A 19,410-nucleotide genomic window follows, 5' to 3' on the forward strand; every position below is an offset into this window, starting at 1 on the left:
ACATCTTTTTAGTACATATATATCTAGGGTTGTCAAACCCAGTGGGAGTTAGTGTTTACATCAAACAAACTCAAGGATAGATATATGTTTCTTTATGAGCGACTCATAGAAACAAAAGGTATTGATTCTACCACAAATCTGAGAACATATGGTTGTTGCTTAAGATAATGTCTTTAAACCATCATATTTCCAAAAAGGCAAGTGGGAGAAAAATGACCTCGAATGGACTTCGAGTCAAGCAACAAACAAATGTAGGATACTTAGGAGTCTTTGGAAAAGCTCCGTACTTAGAAGCCTTTGGAAGAGCTTCATCAAGACTTTAGAAGTGCTTCAAGAGAATCCTAATACTCAAAGGACTTGAGTAATGTCTTTATAGACACTAACGTTTGATGTTCAATACCTAGGTAAATCGTATAAGGAATAGAATTCAACCAAGATAGATACATAGATATCTTGAGGAATGAAAACTATGAAGACTTTGGAAAGTGCTTCAAAAACATACGACTTACAGGTTAGCTACGACGAATTAAAAATTCCCAAGTATGGTTTGAGGCCATCAGAAACATAAGTATGGTTCGAGGCCATACAAAATGGTTTGAGGCCATTTCATCCAAAGTACCTTCATCTTAAAGAATCAAATCTATGATTTGGTTGATTTGCATAAAGGGTTCACTCCCATTGGTTGCAAACATGTTTTCTAAACATACAACGTTGATATAAGGGGTTCACTCCCATTGGTTGCAAAATGTTTTCAAAACATAAAAGATGATATTGTATACACATACAAAAGAGAAGCTAAATTGGTGGTTAAAGATTGTAAACAACTTCACGGCGTTGATAATGTTGAAATCTTTTTCACCAAGTCGGAATGCTTGAACTATTTTGGATAAATCTAGCAATCATTGCATATGGCAATATGACAATTGGAAAACGAAACACCTTACTCAATTGGACTTGTAGAAAGGAATTGTGTACATCACACAATGTAAAAGTTTCACACAATGTAAAAGTTTTGGATGCTAGATAAAAAGAGCAAGCTTAAGAAATCTATTCGTAGATTAAAGCATGCAAGTGGGAATTGGACCATATTTGTCTAAAAGGCTATTGAGGAATCATAGCTTTATGAAAATATGGATCATCTTATAGATGAGGAGTTTAGTGGGAGCTAAGTCAAGTTTATTGGTTTTATATATATGAGATGCTTATCTCTCTATTGAAGATGACATTCAAATTCTAAATGGTTAGATTTGAAAGTATTTGTCAATATTAGAACCATGGCGAAACTTAGAACATACTGGGTTAAAGATCTATTGGATAGGATCTAAAGCGTTGTTTGGATTCTGTAAAAGTAATTACTAAATCAAACACAATGGAGAGACTCAAAAGAGACTCTCAACCCATATGAGTAAGTCTAAGTTATGAATGCTTTAACTAAGTATAAAGCTAGGCTGTTATCACTAAAGTTAAGCATGAAGGACCTTGAAGAGGTGCCTTCACCTTATGTCACATGGCGATGCCAAGATTTTAGCAAGATTCAGTGTCTCTTGAAACAGAATGAAGCTAAAAGTTACATGGATGGATTTTAAAATGCGAATGGTTTTTGCATTACAATCAATCATGTATAATGTGATATATTGATCGCCAAGATAACTTGTGAACATTGGATCGTGACGAGTTTATACCAATCTCTATTGATCTGGATCAAAGATCATTGGAACAGTATCAAGAACATCCAATACATTTGGAGATGTAGGATGAGCACTTGATAAGAGGAAGTGAAGATAACTAAAGTTTTGATGCTACATGCATTTGCCTAAGCAAAAGTTGAATCTTGTTGTTAGGCAAACCACAAACAAACGCGGGCAATTAGGCGTCGTGATTAAAAGGTGGTTACATAGGTTCTAAACCATATGTGATGCATAAGAAACTGAATCAATGATTAGTTTCCAAGTTCTCAGTTGAAAAATGTATCTCCCACATCTATGTGAACTGGTTGGAGCATTCCAAAAGGGAAGCATCATTTGAAATTCTACATAATTGAAATGAATTCATTGTTGCCTAAGAAGCAACGAAAGGGAATTGTTTTTAGTGGGAGTTCTTCAATGAACTCAGGTTGATCACAAGTCTGCTACCTGGATGATTTTCTATTTTAGATATGATTATCATTCTAAACAGCAACGAAAGACTAGATCATTCTAGAAACATATTCAAAGATCTTTTCATCTTACATCGAAAGGCTTTCGATAGAAAAGATGCTGAGGATAGCAAAGTACGATAAACTAAACCTCTGCATTGAATGATACACAACATTCATATGCAGATATGGAATCAAGTTTAAGTTCCATGAATGTTTTAAGTATTGGGTGAAAGGCCTATATCTGTAAAACATTAAATGCTTGATTTTGGGTTAGAGGCCCACAAGTTGGTAAGAATTTGGTTTAAACATTTATCATTTATGAAATTATATTTCATAGTTCATTTAATCTTGGTTTAGTATTAAATGATAAGTCCATGTGATTCAAATCATTCAAATGGGATGTCAAGATGGATTCTTCGACAAAGAAACACCCATAAGTGAACTTGAATATTGAAGTCACAAAGGATCCCTAATCCAGGTCATTGAAAGGTGGACGACCAATGACTAATGAAGATTAGATTGCAAGTTGATTTATAGTTCTGTTTCTTGAACTAGATGGACTGGATGTCAGAAATCATTTGCATAGATACTTATTGGATCTTGTATCGGATTGACCATGAGAACGCTTTAAGAGATTAAAGTCATGTCATAGGTAGTTCTCATTAATGGTGATTAGAAACCGTTCCTCGGAACATGAGCGATTATGTCTGCTCGTTTGAGAATTAGTTCTCTTTGATACTAGCTAAACGTCGCACCGTAAGAGGAGGCTATAAAAGCAGTTATTGGGCGTACTATGAATCAAAGTGAGTGTTCATAGATTGCAAGAATGGATTTTCCTCCTATATTTGATAGGATATGGTGTTGTTGTGTAACAAGGCCTCTCGGGGAGTTAGATACTGTAAAATGCATGGCCGTGCTCAGAATGGTTAGGCTTAACCTTCTGCAATCCGAGAAACACTTCTGGAACTAATAAGGATGGCTTGGATCTTACCTTATGTTCAGTAAGTAACACTAAGCGACAAAGGAATGTGGATGCACACTTGTCTGAATGACAAGTGGGAGATTGAAGGAAATATGTCCTTCACCCAAGGTGCATTAAGTCTAATACCAAGGTTCAGATTAATTGCGAACAATTAATTCAGTGAGATCAAGTGATCGGAACAGCTAGATGGAGCAATGCTTCCGATCAATGAGTTCTAATGGATATTGAACTCACAACTTACTCTTGACTGAACCTACAAGGTCACACCAATGACACGTAACAGATCACCGGATTAAATGAATCGGAAATTCATTTAATAGCTTTTCGGGAATTAGTTGGAAAACGTATTATACGATACGACCTTGCATCGGAATCGTATATCGTATCGCGAATATTCGTAAGCTAGGCGAAACGAATAAATCGTATCATACGACGGTGATTCGTCGTATACGAAACGATAAATAATATATCGGAAATATATTAATCGCGGATACGGAAAGGCGCAACGCTGCCAGCCCAACGAGCCAAGGCGCGCAAGCGCACAAGGCCCACTGGGCGTAGCAGCGAGCCAGCGCGCAAGGCCCAAGCCTTGGCTGGGCGCGCGCGCACGCGAGGTACAGCAACAGCAGCACACACAGCGCGGCCCAAGGCCCAGCGCCTGTGTGGCTGTGCGCGTGTGGGCTTGCACGGACGTGGCTGGCTGGCGCATGGCCTATGTGCCTTGGCCGGTTGATATTATAACCTAAGGGTTATAATATTATTCCAACTCACGTTTTCCAATAACCTAATGCAAAAATCAGATTACACATCAAACCCTAAGGAGGAGAGAGAAACCCTAATTCTCTTTAGCCTCCATGGATGTGTTCTTCCCAAAAGCACAAACTCTTGAATGATTGTCTAAGCTACGATTATCAAGACGGATCTGATCGTGTCGGTGAACCAAGTAGAGGAACGACAAGTGGAGTTCTTTGTTCGTGTTCGTTGACAGATTATTGTGGAAAACACGCTTCGAATGTAAGTTTGCTTAATCTGTGCTTTATACATGTTTCCTGGCTTTGGGGATTGTTCCGCACATGTTATTATGTTTAACTGTATTCCCCTACAATATGTTGGGAGGAGAGCGAACGGGTACGTCTTTTACCCGCCACATAAATGAGTGACGAGTGTGTGAGCACTAGTCTTGGATTCAATTGTGCACTTGTGGTTCGCTGTGCGTGACGATTGTTAGGGAGGATTTGTGGTTGGGTGGATTTGATTGGTTGACATTGATGCATGCTCGGTAGATTTTGCCTTGAATTATGTTTTTCATTTTGAAATATGTTGAGGGTGAAGTTGGTCTTGTATTCATTGATGATTTCCTTGCTTAGGGACAAGCAAGGATCTAGCTTGGGGGAGTTTGATATGTGTGTTTTATATAGAGTTTTACCCCCGTCCCTTAGTACTTTTATGCATCAAATGAGCTCTTAGGAGCCGTTTTTAGTACTAATATGTGTTATTGAGTGTGCCTTGAGTTTCAGGTTTGATTAGTGAGAAATTGGTCTTTTTAGGCCCGTTTCATTGTGATTTAGGCCACTACACGAGCCCGAGGAAGTTTGGGACCATTATCGTCAACTTTCGGGAGCCTAGATACTTATGGTTGAGCTCCGGGTGTTATACTAGGTGATATGGGCGAAGAATCATCACTTTTGCAAATCACCCTTTGAGCTAAGGGCGAAATGCAAAGACCGGGCAAAATGAAAGAGATTTGAAGTCATCGCTGCGCGCCCGATCAGGCGGCCCTCGCACGGTCCGGATCGGGCGGTCAATCTGGCACTGCTGTGGACCTTTCGCAAACCGCCCGATCGGGCCGACAATCGAGCACATCGCCCGATCGGGCGAAGCGACGCCCGATCGGGCGACGCCAACCTCCTGCAGTTTTTCGCGAGTTTATTTTCCGTTTTTGAGTGTTATTTTGGGCAAACTATAAATACTAAGCCCTTTTATTTTTAGTAGACATCTCTTATTCTAGGATTGTTACTTAGTTTTATTTTAGTTTTTTCTCAAAATTGTTCCAAATACTTAGTTTTAATTTCAATCAAAGCTTTAATTTTTATTTCCTCCTTTCGTTCTTCGTTTAGGTATTAATTTCTATCTTGCTTTATTAATTGCTTTTGATCATGTTTTCCGTTATACTAATTGCGTTGTTATTTGTTATCATGAGTGAGTAGTCTATTTTCTAGGCTTTAGGGGATCCATGAATGCATGATTGGGATTAATTGTGGACATGATTAATTGATTAATTAATTGTAATTTCTATAGCTTATTATTATTGCTCGTCAATTCTGTTCGGCCGGACTATTTTGATTTGAGTTTGATTAACCTTAGATTATGCGCCGAGAGGTATAAATCTGATGTTTTTGATATGTGGCTATTAGATAGGAATTATTTCTAGTACATAGAGAGCCTGCTAGTTATTTTATCCTAAGGAATTCATAAGATTCGAGAGATGCATGTTTTCCTAGTTATGATTGTTAATTGATTGTTGTTGTTCGTTATCCAATCCCGGTCTACATTTGTGGTGAACCGCTGCCCTAGATTCCCTTAATATTGTTATATTCCATTTTGATTATTACCTTAGTTTAGCATACAAACCCATCCAAACCCTTTGTTACCAGTAGTCTAGATTAGTTAATTAGTAGTAGAAAGAACACTGTTTCCCTGTGGATTCGATCCTGACTTCCCTTGCTACCCAGCTAGTGGACTTAGGTTTATTTTTGATAAGGTGATACGAGTTAAGCCTGTCAATAGTTCACTTGATCTCACTGAATTATTAACTTGCATAATTAATTAATATTGAACCGCATTTATTAGACTTAGCATTGAATGCATACTTGGACCAAGGGCATTATTTCCTTCATATTTGTCCAGCTTTAAACATCTATACGCCTCTCTATCTAATGAACAAATTTTCTTTTGGGAACTGTAAAAGAAATGATAAATTTTCATATGTGGTCTCTAGTATGGGCTCGTATTTGTTCCACAATAATTTATTACAATCCATCAATTAAAATATACAATTGTGTACATATTCAAAGGCTAATAAGTTTCAAAAGAATCAAAAGGTCTTGCGCGCATAAGGTGTACAATAAATTTATTGTACACCAAGATAATTTTTATGCAGTTTTTTGTAACTTCAACCTAGTTTTTTATGATTTTTATATTGTAAAAAAAAAGTTGATAGATAAACATTTTAAAAGGTTAAATGATTAATTTTATACATTATTAGTGATTTTGAAGAAATTTTTTTTTATTAAAATGAAAAAATTTATCACTAAAAAATAGATAACTTTTACATATATAAATGTAACTTTTAAGCATTAAATCAACTTTTACTCTGGTGTACAATATTTATTGCACACCGCTTGTAAATAAGAATTAATTATGGGAACTACTATTTGTGAACACGTTTATGGTCGTTATATAATTATGGGAACTACAATTGATAACAATTACTCCCTCTGTATTTATTTAAGAGATACACTTGCCTTTTCCGGCCGTATTTATTTAAGAGATACACTTGTCATTTTTAGTAACTTATCAACCTCAACATCTAATTAAATAATATATCTACACCCCACCCCACCCCTTACTCCCTAAAATGACATGGTCCCCACATATTTTTCTTATTAAAATATCTATTCAACTCCACTTGTTTTATTACTTTATTTCATTCAATTCTTTTTCTTAATACCCATGTCCGGCCAAGTGTATCTCTTAAATAAATACGGAGGGAGTAGAAGGACTTTGTAGCAAGTAACAACCGCATAAATGCCTATTGTGTGATTGATCATGCACCCTCCCCCCTAACCTCTTACCCCCTTTAAAAAGTTGACACATATCTCTATCTATATTAAAAAATACTCCACTATCAACTACGGAGTAGCATCTAATTAAACAATAAGTCAATTACTTTCTATTAAACTATGTGTCGGTCAAACTGATTCAAGTATTCCGACACGAAGGGAGTACTATGTAATGACATGGTGCTACTTTTTTTGTATTTTACTAAATGGTGCATTGTAACTGACACAAAGTTTTAAAATGGTGGCTCGATTTTATTAAAACTATGTTATTCCGTCTAATGCACGTCACATATACATGTTAATTAAAATAACCATTTAGTCTAGTTATAAAGTGATTATGTAAAAGTTATAAAACTCATGAAGAGATTCAATTGATGTGGTTTCTCGAGAATCTTGACAGCATTTGCAAGAGAGGAAAGTCCTTCAACAGGTGTATTTTTCCCTTTCCAAACATCATGTGTAAAATTGTACGATCGAGTAATATATTACCGAGTTTGGGATAATTTTCTTCACTCGGTTAATTTGCATCCTTGAAATGGAATAATGGTCTTCAGAGGTAAACACTATATTGTTTTAGGAATTAATCAACTATATATCTTTTAGTTTTTGTAATAATGATGTAGCTGGCTAGTCTCCTATCGTATCATATTTTCTGCAAAAGGTCTTGTGCATACAAAGCGTACAATTATGACAAAATGACCTTTTAAAACACAAAATTATGACCTTTTTGTCAGAAATTGTGACCTTTTAAAACACAAAATTGTGACCTTTTGTCAGAAATGACCTTTTAAAACACAAAATTGTGACAAAAGACCTTTTAAAAAAAATTGTGACAAAAGACCTTTTAAAAAAAATTGTGATATAGGGCGCAATTCGCTTTTTTGTTGTGAATTAGGACCAAAGACTATTTTCTGATGGTCCACGCCAATTTTTCGGCGTTAATCGGCACGTGGCATGCGCGTGTTCTTTCTAAACAATTTTTATTTATTTATTAAATGATTCCCTCCAATTTCCCCCACCCTACTTGACCCAACTAACCTTACTGAGATAAAAACAAAACAAAAAATTTGATACTCTCTCCTCAAGCTGTTGCATCGCCATTTTCTTCCTCCTTCAATCCACGAATTTCCTCTCTGCAGTTCAAATCAACCAAATTTGAGGAACCATTTTGCTTTCGTGCAATTTCGTACAAGGTAACAGTAAAACCCCCAACTTTTTTACTCAAATTTCCCCAACTTTTTTACTCTTGAAATTAGGGTTCTTGAGTTAAATTAGGGTTCTTGAGCTAAATTAAAGTTCTTCAAAAGAATACCTTGACAACAGAAAAGATTGAAAATGCGAGAACCGCTTGAATCTCCTGCAAAAAAATCAACAAAAATCAATATAAAGATAAACGGAAGAAATTGACGATAATTGAAGAAAAGAGGAGAGAGTAAATTTGATTACGCGGCAAAGAAGGCCGAGGGAGATGTCGGGAGAGAAGATGGAAGAAGCAGAAATACAAATTGGAAGGTATGAGAAGAAGATTAGAAAATGGAAGAAGTAATGTGGTTCTGTTACTACTGTGTTCAGCCATTGCAGCTTATTTCTTATCATCTCTCTCTCTTCTTTGATCGATCTAGCAATCCAACAATTGTGCAAAATTCTGCAACTGATTTCTCACTGAAACCTTTGAAGCTGTAAAGTTAAAGAAGATGAAGTAAGGGGGGGGGGGGGGGGGGGGGAATGGGAGGGAATCATTTAATTTTTTTTAAAAATGTTAAAAAAGGAACATGTGCAGGCCACGTGACGGTCAACGCCGGAAAATTGGCGTTGACTACCGGAAAATAGCCTTTGGTCCTTATTCACAAAAAAAAAAAACGAATTGGCCCTATATCACAACTTTTTTAAAAGGTCGTTTGTCACAATTTTTGTGTTTTAAAAGGTCATTTCTGACAAATTTTCCTAAATTTATTGTACACCAAAATAACTTCTACCCAAATTTATGTAACTTTTACGTAGTTTTATGTAACTTTTAATATGCTTTGATTAACTTTTATATTATTATAAAAAAAAAGCGATAGATAAACATTTTAAAGGGTTAAATGATTAATTTTATACATTATTAGTGATTTTGAAGAAATAATTTTTATTAAAATGGAAAAAATTTATCACTAAAAAATAGATAACTTTTACATATATAAGGGTAACTTTTAAACATTTTGAGTTAACTTTTACTCTAATGTACAATATTTATTGTACACCCCTTGTAAATAAGAATTTGTGTATTTTCTGTTACCTACTCAACTTTTAGACCACGTTTAATCATTTTTTACAATGGAAAAATTTGTCAAATACAACCCAATAAAGTTATCTCGATCTTCCCCATTACATCATCAAACTTTCAGTATTTTAATTACAATCTTAAATTTTATTCCTCAATTTAAATTACAACCATAAATCTTTTTCCGACAAAAACCATCGAAATATGATGTCATTTAAAATAATTATAAAAAAAGTTCTATAAAAAGCTCTAAACAAAAATTAAATAATTCCAAAAAAACAAAACAAATTAATCATAATTTATTTTTTTTATTTTTTCAAGAAAATTATGTAATGTATTTTAATAAAATTAATTGACATCATATTCCGATTAATTTCGCTGGAAAGTTACCCAGAGATGTAATTTAAAGTGGAGATATAAGTTTAAGATTATAATTTACAAATTTGAAAGTTTTATGTTATAATTGCAAAGAAGCATATTTATTGAGTCGTATTTGGCAAAATTTCCAAAACAATGTTTAAATTAGAAGAAAAAAAATAAAAAAAATCGCAATTGGGCTTTTTCGCTAAAATAACCTCATGCCACAAATCAAGTTAAGGCCACACTTCAGACTGCAACCCAATCGAACTACCTTCAATTCTCAGAATTAATAAGCCGCACAGTAAGTTAACAAAATCCCATCCAATTTCATCTTCTTCAACTTCGACAGTTGCAGATTTGCAGAAAACAATTTCTGGGCAAAACAAAGATGGGAAGAACAGTAGTAGCTTTGATTGTGAGTTTATGGATGATCCCGGTTTCGATTCTTGTTAATAGAATTGTCCCTCATTCTTACATGGTAATTTGATCTTCCCCCGCTTTGATTGTGAGTTTAAGAGCTGAATCAATTATTTTTTTTGCTGAAATTGATTTGGCATTGAATTTTACAGGACGAAATATTTCACATTCCACAAGTTCAACAATACTGTAAAGGCAATTTCAGGAGCTGGGATCCCATGATTACTACTCCTCCTGGCTTGTATGTCAACTATTCCCTTCAAATTTTAATTCTGTTACTAATGTTTGTCGATGTCAATTAGCTTATTTGGTTAAAGTCCGGGGTGGTATCCAAGACTTGGGGTCGTATCACATCCTGTATCATTGCGCTATGCGGCTCCCTGTCACCATAAAATTGTAGGATTCGGGGTTTTAATCTTTATTACCTCCTCTTTTAGAAATGCCATGATTTGTTTTCTTCTTTATGTTGATTGCTAGTTCTTGATTGTTTAGAGGCATGAAACTGAAGTTGTGTAGCTGTATCACTATCATGTGTGTTTTGATTTACCAATCTATTGTTTTACCTTTTAAGATGCTAGAATGTGAAGGAACCATTGTGTGTGAAAATTTGAATGGGGAATTAAACTCAATTATTTCAATTTCTGTAAGAACTGTTGATGTAAGAGCATGTACATTTGTGCTCTTGGAGTGGCTCTCCAAGTAGCTCTTCAACAAGAACTATCTCTTGGCCAACATTGGGGCTCTTGAGTGGTTCTTGAGTAGCTTTTCATGGAGACCTACATCAAGGTAGCTCTTGCCCAAGAGCCCTCCAAGAATTGATTCTTGTTGAAAAGTGGGGAGTAACTTTGAAAGTGGATGATAACTTTGGTTAAAAAGATACTTCGTAATTAATTATGGACCACCAAATGGTAAAAAAGAGATTGGAGAGCTTACTTGAGGAACCAACTAATGTTGGGTGTTTTTAGGAATGAATTTTTGAGTGTGTATTGCAGAGAGAGAGAGTGGAGAGTCCTCCAAGAGCTCTTTTGAAGAGCCAACCAATGTACATACTCTAAAGGGATATGTTTGGGTTTGATTTATTTCTTGTCTAGGTGTTAGTTCAAACTCCAGAACATTCGAATTGGCCCAAGAAACTGTTAAAAAGGATTGACCCAATTTGTAATGGAGGAGAAAACTTATACATAATGGCGATTTTCCCAAGTAGACATATCGGTTCTTGCAAGTAGCCTAGTTCGGTGACATTGTTTTTTTTTATTGTGACATGAAACAAATTGGTGTTCGGATAGAGAAGGACGGAGGGATAAGCCTTTCTGAAGAGTTAGCTAGGATTTTTTCTAAATGATTCTATCTTACTCGATGACTGATGTCTGTCGCATAGACAAAACTGTCTTTAATTTGGCTAGCCTAAAAAGTTACGAAGTATGTCATTTCCACATTATTTGCAACTAATTCAAACAGTGAGTAGACAATTCCTTGATATGGATTGTGCAACTTAGTTTCTCGCATAGGATTACCTATCAGGAGTCCTAGTTTAAGATAGAATGAAAGTTGGAGTTGATTTTGTAAGTCAAAACCTTTGCAGGTACTATCTTTCACTAGCCCATATTGCTTCTTTGTTTCCAGGCATGATTTGGGTGCAGCGGATATCATCCTTTTCAGATCTATGTTCTACTGCAATTCTTCGCTCTGTCAATGGTGCATTAGCTATTGTATGCAGCATTCTTATATATGAGATCATCACACAGTTAAAACCGGCACTTGACAGAAGAAAAGCAGCACTTAACACTGTAGTTCTTTCATTATACCCTCTTCATTGGTTCTTCACTTATCTATATTACACTGATGTGGCATCTCTGACCGTGTTCCTTGCTATGTACCTGACATCCCTGAAGAAGAACTATTTTTTGAGTGCTTTGGTATGGACTGTGTCCATATGTATTCTGAATACCTTTTTTCCTGTTCACGAAATTAGACAAATGATAATCTTGTTTAATCTCTTTCATGCAGATGGGGGCATTGGCTGTATGCATTCGACAAACCAATATCATATGGATGCTTTTTGTTGCATGTGATGGTGTAATTGATATGCTGTTGGTCAATAGACAAAGTGTAGGTATTCAGAAATCTGATATATCTATTGCTGAAAAGAACCGGATATCTCCTAAAGATAATTTTTCAGCAAAACCAGGAGTAAGACGGCGAAAGATGAAGGGCACGCAAGATGTTCCCTTCCCTACAGTTACGGGTGGCAATGAGGCTACTCTTTCAGGATCTCATCTTTCAGGTAGTTTTTGCATCTTTGCTCATTTTCCAACTTATTGTCTGCCGTCTCTAAAGAGTTTAAACATAAGTAGTCCCCAAGGGTCACTATTAATGTTTATAATTGGAGCAGATATTGCAGCTATTCAGCCACTAGCGTATTTTTTTTACCATAGCAAGGTTGAAATTGTTTTATTGTATAGAAAACAGATACTGAATGCAATGAGGAGTTGCCAAATTGTTATGCTTGATGCCATCTATTTATAGTTGGAGCAGTAATTGCAGCTATTAAGCCACTAGCGTACGTTTTTTTACCATAGCAAGGTTGAAATTATTTTGTTTTATAGAAAACAGATACTGAATGCAATGAGGAGTTGCCAAATTGTAGTGCTTGATGCTATCTATTGTTTCTTCCTTCCATCTCCTATTGCTTCGTGATGATAAATTCGGTTATTAGGATCATGTACTCCGTAATTCTTTTCTATCTATGCTACAGCTAGTTTTACTTTTTCCAGTCAAGTTCTTCTAGGTGTTAGAGTGTCTTTCAAGTTCTTTTTTAGGTGTTATTACAGGAGAAGTGCTGTATTTTTTGTATTTTATGTCAACTGTCATCTTACCCCTCATCCTTTCTCTTTATGTGCCGTGTCCGCTGATTGAGGGGTTTCTTTGCTCCTAGCATTACTACATCCCAATTTTAGATGATATACCTAAATTTGCATTATACTTCTCATTTGAGCCTTACATACTTATGTTTATTGCGTAATTTAAACCATTCGAGCAATTAAAAGGTGTCCTTCCATAGCCAAACCTTTCCCTCTTTCGCTGTTGGAGTATCGGTCTCAACATAATTCTATCATTTGACATCCCCCACTCTCTTCTTTTCTGCCTTCCATCTTAACTCCACTATTCAGGCTCACCAATTCACCATTGACTTTTTCCAGTAAACTCATTGTTGACCGGCTGACTTCCCTCTGCTTACCGGCTTCTATAAGTTTCAACTGGAAAGTCATAAACCTCGATATCTCGTCCACTACGCACATTAGTTTTCCCATATTCTCAAATAGATTAAAAGCTGTCCTTCTATATCTTTTTTATAGAGTTCCGGTCTTTTCATTGAGGCCAATGCGGAGCATTCTTGGAAAGCTTAACCAAATTATATCCTATTTTATTTTGGTTTTTGTTTTCGGGGAATCGGAGTAAAACTACCCAAGTAATTCCATGGTCTAACAGACTGTTATTGTTTAGTATGCAATTATTAGAAAATCTTAGGGGCAGGGGGAGAATCCATTGGTCTTTGTTTCTATTAAATGCAGCTTCCTCTCTGTAATCGTTGCATCTGGGCTAGCTTTTCATACGAGATATGCTTTAATTATAAGTGCTAGGCAATTGCTAACTTGTGCTTATTTTTTTTGCAGGATTGTTTGATGAGTTCCAATACATTATTATACAAGCATGGCATTTAAAATGGGAGCTCATGGTCTCTTTTACCCCCTTTATCTTGGTGCTGGGAGCCTTTGTTTCTTTTGTTTACTGGAATGGAAGTGTTGTTCTCGGTACTGCCCTCTTGTTCTGCTGCTGTGTCTTTGCCATAACTTCCAACTTCCAACTTCTGTCTTCTTCTTGTCTTTGTGTGCTGGCTCTCTGCCTTTACTTCTACTTTTCTGTATGCATGTTATATCCTCCATTCTTTGTGTTGCAGGTGCTAAGGAAGCCCATGCTGTATCCCCTCATTTTGCTCAAACTATGTATTTTGCTATGGTTTCTGCATTATTTAGTGCTCCGTTCCATTTCACTCTGGGCCATGCTACTGCTCTGCTGCGATCATTTTTCAAGATTAGGCCACTTAGTTTTTTCCTGGGATTTGTCATCCTCACTGCTGGTGTACTTTCTGTGCACTTCTTCAGGTAAACAGAGAAAACCCAACTGTACATGCTTATGCAGCTATGGATTAGACTTCTTTGATATTTGCATGCTTTCTTGCATTCAGACGGAGGTTTTTCCAGTTGCTCTTAAAGAGATATCGGAACATGGAATTTATGGGAACATAAATACTCATTTGGATACGTTTCAATTTCTTGTCCATTGTAGATCTATTAAAAGTAACATAAAACATTCAACCTTTACTTACCAGTCCAATTATTTGTGAGGCCAAAATAAAGTAACATTCAACCTTAATATTTCTCAGATGATTGATATTTTTTTTTTTGGCAATTAAAGATTTTATTACCAAAAGGAGAGAAAGGGAAGGCAACAACCCATTACAAGCACAAGCCACTAAAACAACCAGACCTACAAAACAGGAAAACACAGCTCAACTACATACTCAGTTCTAACAAGTAAGAACATAGCTCATCAGACAGCCTACTTGCTACCCTAAACTGAATTTCTCTAAACAGTTCAATAGGAGTTTTACAATGCTTGTTATACACTTGATCATTTCTATTTAACCACAGAGAAATAGACACTTTCAACAAAGAACATTCTTAACGAATTGTGCCTATTACCTCCCCTTTTGCAACTTTTGAGCACCCACTTCAGTTCATCAGTGAAGACTACAGTTCTCCTTGCAAACTGCAGAAGATTCAGTACCTTCTGCCACACCTGAGCTGAGAACTGACATACAAAGAACATGTGTTCAACTGACTCAGAACCACTTTGACACATGGGACACAGATTGTTAGTAACTATGCTCCACTGCAACAACCTATCCAAGGTAGGGAGCCTTTTCCGGATAGCAATCCAAAGAATAAACAAGCTTTCAGGAGTAGCCTGATTGTTGCAAATTAATCTTCTATAGGGGACTTTGGGATGATTACCACTGAGCTTTTGGTACATCAGCTTGATAGAAAACACCCCATGTTTCATCACTGCAGACCAACCTCCTACTTGCTCAATCAGTTCAATACACTCTAAAATCTTTCTCAAAGACCAAGACATGGTGGCAGGATCTATTTTTCACATAGTAAGTGTTTACCCACCTTGCCCAAAGCTTATCCTTCTTATGAGCAATAGCCCACAGCAATTTGCAAATAGCAGCTTTGTTCCAAAGAACCATATCTTTTATGTTCCAACCCCCAGCTGACCTGGGTAGACAAATGCTATTCCAAGAAACCAGAGCTTTCTTGGAAGTAGTAGTATCACCTGTCCAGAGAAAAAGCCTGCAGTAGCTTTGAATTTCCTTAATAGCTTTTTTTAGAATGACAAAAATCTGGCACCAAAATGATTGAAGGCTTAACAGGACAGTTCTCACCAACTGAATCTGCTTGCAGAAAGATACTTGTTTGTCCAGCTCTTTGCTCTAACAAGCACTCTATCAATCAAGGGCTTACACTGAATGTAAGACAATTTTTTTGTAGAGAGAGGAACTCTGTGATGAACTGATATTTTTGAGTAGAAAAATTAATGACAGAAATATATTTAATTAGGTTGATTGATGAGGAACACAAAAGGGGATAAAAGTAGTGACTTGAGGCCACCAATCTCTAGGTTTAGTGACTTGAGGTCACCACTCTCCAAAGCCTAAGGTTTACCAAATTCTCAACCTCTCTCTCATAACCTAATGTGCCACTATTTATAACCATTCTACTACACTTACCTAATTTGTCTTTTACTTAATATCACTCACTAACTATTATGTCCTTCCCTTACATTGATTCATTACAATACCGACCCCCTAAACTTCCACCTTGTCCTCAAGGTGGATAGTAGTCTGCACTCGATTCTCGACCTCGATAACGCTGGTCCATGTTATCTTCATAGCAGTGCTGCCATAAATGTTCAAGCTCTTCTTTGCTGGGTGTTGCAAGCAAACTGATCAGGTTGTCATGGGGAAGTAGAAAGCTGTCATGTTTTGAAATTAAGGTGAGAGTGGGAATGGTCATGTGGGGAGATGATTCTGATATTTGATTGTAAGCTTTAGAGTTAGGCCAATCTGAAAAGAAATTTGGTTTAAAAATAAAAGGTTGGGTGGGTCTGTTGTAAATTGGGCTTGGTGGATGATTGAGTTGTGAGGTGGGTAATTCGAGTCTCCAAAATCGGGCCACATTGATGTTGGGTAAGTTACTTTGGGTCGTGAATTGTGGGTTGGAGTAATTGGGGTTCAGAGTTGGGGAAAGAAAATTGGGCCTAAAGTCATCTGTTTGGCCTTCTTTTGTAAAAGGCAGGGCTTTTAAATGGGTAGGCCCCATCACCATCACTTCATTGTTGTAATCATCAGCACTACCTTGTCCCTTTACAAAATTACCCTTACTAACACTATTATCTACAATAGGCTTCCCCTCCCAGTCAACGATTAACCCCACCAAGCTTCTTCCACACCAATTTTCTGGAATCTCCTTCTGCAAGTACCAGTATCTCCATGACTGACGTTGTGCGCAACCACCAGAATTCTTACCGGAGAAGAAGAGTAAACCATCTCCAGTATTTTTTTGGGACAACTCTCCAGGTTCACCACCACTAGACCCGCTTGCTTCTGAACTGTCCTTCACGGATCCCTCTAGTCCCTTGTTCCGGCCACCACAAGTGGTGGTTCGAACACAAAAGTTACAATTTCCGGGTAGGAATCCAAAATCCTCCACCAGAGCCACTGCACCAAGTACAAACTCCCAAGTACCTAAAGGGGAAATCACCATCAGCCATATTCAAAGTAAGCAGAATTTCCTTCTGAATGTCCAATGAAACCCCACTGGTGTAAAAGTTACTCTTATCTAGATTAGCCTCCAACCCAAAAGCCTTAGAGAAGAGCAGGAATTTTTGGAACATCATTGAGGCAGACACACAGTCTGCTCTGGAGAACATAATCATCTGCAAACATCAAATGGGTTATGTTCAATCTTTCACATCTAGGGTGAAAATTGAAATTAGGATCATCCTTCAATTACATCAAACTCTTAGAAAGGTACTCCATTCTTATGGCAAATGAGAAAGGGGATAAGGGATCTCCTTGTCTTAAACCCTTTTTAGCAGAGAAGGGAGGACAAGGTTTACCATTCAGCAGGATACTATAGGAAACAGAAGAGATACACGCATGAATCCAGTCAATGAACAACTCAGGGAACCCTAAAGTTCTCATAACATCTATCAGAAAACTCCACTCAATGGAAGTCATAAGCTTTCTTAAGATCTACTTTGATCATGCATCGTGGAGATAGATGCTTCCTGTTGTACCCTTTGACCAATTCAGCAGCTAGCAGAATGTTGTCAGCAATGTGCCTCCCAGGTATAAGGCTGGCCACCATCTGCAACCTAGACGTTAAGATCTTAGAAATAATTTTATAGACAATAGTGCAGCAAGCTATGGGCCTAAAATCTTTAACCTTAGAGGGGTTAGGGATTTTAGGAACCAGAGTGATAGTAGTACAATTGATCTGAGGCAGAAGCTTCTTGTGAGCAAAAAAGTCCTTGATGGCAGAATACATATCAGCTTTGATGACCTCCCAAGACTTCTTAAAGAATACAACATTGAAACCATCAATACCAGGAGCCTTACTGTCATCAATACCCTTTAGAACATCATCTATTTCTCTTGTTGTCACAGGCCTACACAAAAGAGATCTCTCCTAATAACTCAGAGTATTTCCAGCTCTCATAGTAGGAGCATCAATCATGGGCAAGGTAGAAGCACAAGACCCTAGCAAAGTGCCATAGAACATCAGAATTTAAGCTTGAATATCATCCACTTTTTCTAACTTGTTATTGTTATCATCAAATAAGACTGAAATCTTATTAACCCTATGTCTCTCCTTGACTGCAGCAAAGAAAAACTTGTTGTTAGCATCCCCTGATCTCAACCACTGCAATCTTGATTTTTGCATTAGAGCAATCTCTTCAATTTTAAGCCATTTCCTCAAATGAGTAGCACAAGACTGTTCCTGACCCAAAAGAGGAGTATCACCATGCTGCTGTTGAAGTTGGGTCTGAATGTTATCTAAGTGGTGTCTAGCTTGGTCTATCTTCTAATGGATACCTCTAAACTCCTACTGATGTAAATGCTTCAACTTCTTTTTTATCAATTTAAACTTGCTCCACACTAAAGCCATTGTTGAACCACTTATCTCTCCCCAACACTACTTCACAATAGGTAAGAAATCTTGATGCTCAACTAAGTAGTTGAAAAATCTAAAAGGTCTGCCCCCACCCTTATCCTCAGGGATACAGTTGATAAGAATAGGGCTGTGATCAGAAATGCCAGTGTTAAGATACTCAGCAGATGATTGATATTTACGGAGTATATGATTAACCTAGAGTTGACTTTTTTTCTTTTCTTTTTTTGACGGAACCTAGAGTTGACTTATCCAGTTTCCTTTCACTGATAAATTTTGGTTGAATATTGCAGTATAGCTCACCCCTATCTTCTGGCAGACAATCGACACTATCCATTTTACATTTGGCGCAAGGTTATCAACGCTCATCAGTTGATGAAATACTTCCTAGTCCCATTTTATGTTTATTCATGGCTATCAATCTTGCACATACTAGGTAAGTAATAATCCAGCCATTTATAGCTTTTATTTGGTATTCCTTCTTTCAAAGTATAGTTTATGTCGAAGCCCTCTCTACCAAGTAACTTTGTGGTCACTCTTCCTCTTTACATTTCTGTCAACAGGAAAGGCTCGGAGCAGAATCTGGGTGTTGGCCTATTTCTTGGCTTGTGCTGCAGTTCTTGTGCCCACCCCACTGGTCGAGTTTAGATATTACACAATTCCGTTCTTCATTTTTATGCTTAATTCTGGGATTGAAGAGATTAGTAAGTGGCTTCTGATAGCGATTCTATACGTAGTTGTTAACAGCTTCACCATGTACATGTTTTTGTTTCGATCATTCGAGTGGAGCCACGAATCTGGTGTTCAAAGGTTTATATGGTAGGGGTTATCGATTTATCGTTACCTTACTTTCCGCGAATTTCAGAAGTAGCATTGTACTATAATTTTATTATGTTCATGGAAAAACGGTGGAGTAAATTTCTGCTTGTTAAGTTTGAGTTAGGAGTTACCATTGGATTCTCACCACAATTCTTTGCCAAAATCAAGGAAAATAAAAGATGATAATTTTGGGTTGGTAATCCATTCCTGTCCATTGGATTCTGACTGTGTTTGTAATAATTAACAATTATAGGACATTTTGACGAGAAAAGAGACAAGGACTTTTAGGT

General features: G+C 36.9%; 1 protein-coding gene across 5 annotated transcripts; it reads left to right on the forward strand.

The window, feature by feature from the left end:
- Nucleotides 1-9,777: 9,777 nt before the first annotated feature.
- Nucleotides 9,778-19,239, forward strand: LOC110775635 (dol-P-Glc:Glc(2)Man(9)GlcNAc(2)-PP-Dol alpha-1,2-glucosyltransferase). 5 transcript variants are annotated; one of them, XM_021980244.2, is made up of 9 exons: nucleotides 9,778-10,062; nucleotides 10,154-10,242; nucleotides 11,584-11,788; nucleotides 11,894-11,917; nucleotides 12,009-12,285; nucleotides 13,676-13,813; nucleotides 13,960-14,164; nucleotides 18,595-18,737; nucleotides 18,865-19,239. In XM_021980244.2, the coding sequence occupies exons 1-9, from the start codon at nucleotides 9,973-9,975 to the stop codon at nucleotides 19,122-19,124; spliced, it is 1,431 nt and encodes a 476-aa protein (XP_021835936.2). In that variant the 5' UTR covers nucleotides 9,778-9,972; the 3' UTR covers nucleotides 19,125-19,239. The 5 variants fall into 5 exon arrangements, with proteins under 5 accessions (XP_021835936.2, XP_056691240.1, XP_021835935.2 ...); XM_056835262.1 differs by having other exon boundaries at nucleotides 9,807-10,062; nucleotides 11,584-11,917; nucleotides 18,621-18,737; XM_021980243.2 differs by having other exon boundaries at nucleotides 9,810-10,062; nucleotides 11,584-11,917.
- Nucleotides 19,240-19,410: the final 171 nt, after the last annotated feature.

The sequence above is a fragment of the Spinacia oleracea genome, chromosome 1, assembly GCF_020520425.1.
Source record: "Spinacia oleracea cultivar Varoflay chromosome 1, BTI_SOV_V1, whole genome shotgun sequence".
NCBI lineage: Eukaryota > Viridiplantae > Streptophyta > Magnoliopsida > Caryophyllales > Amaranthaceae > Spinacia > Spinacia oleracea.

Bases quoted from the DNA above. Each gene is read 5' to 3' on its own strand.
- LOC110775635 (XM_021980243.2), top strand. From the start codon at position 9,973: ATGGGAAGAACAGTAGTAGCTTTGATTGTGAGTTTATGGATGATCCCG. The intron at 11,918-12,008 runs GTATGGACTGTG...TCTTTCATGCAG, and splicing joins ACTATTTTTTGAGTGCTTTG to ATGGGGGCATTGGCTGTATG. The intron at 18,738-18,864 runs GTAAGTAATAAT...TTCTGTCAACAG, and splicing joins ATCAATCTTGCACATACTAG to GAAAGGCTCGGAGCAGAATC.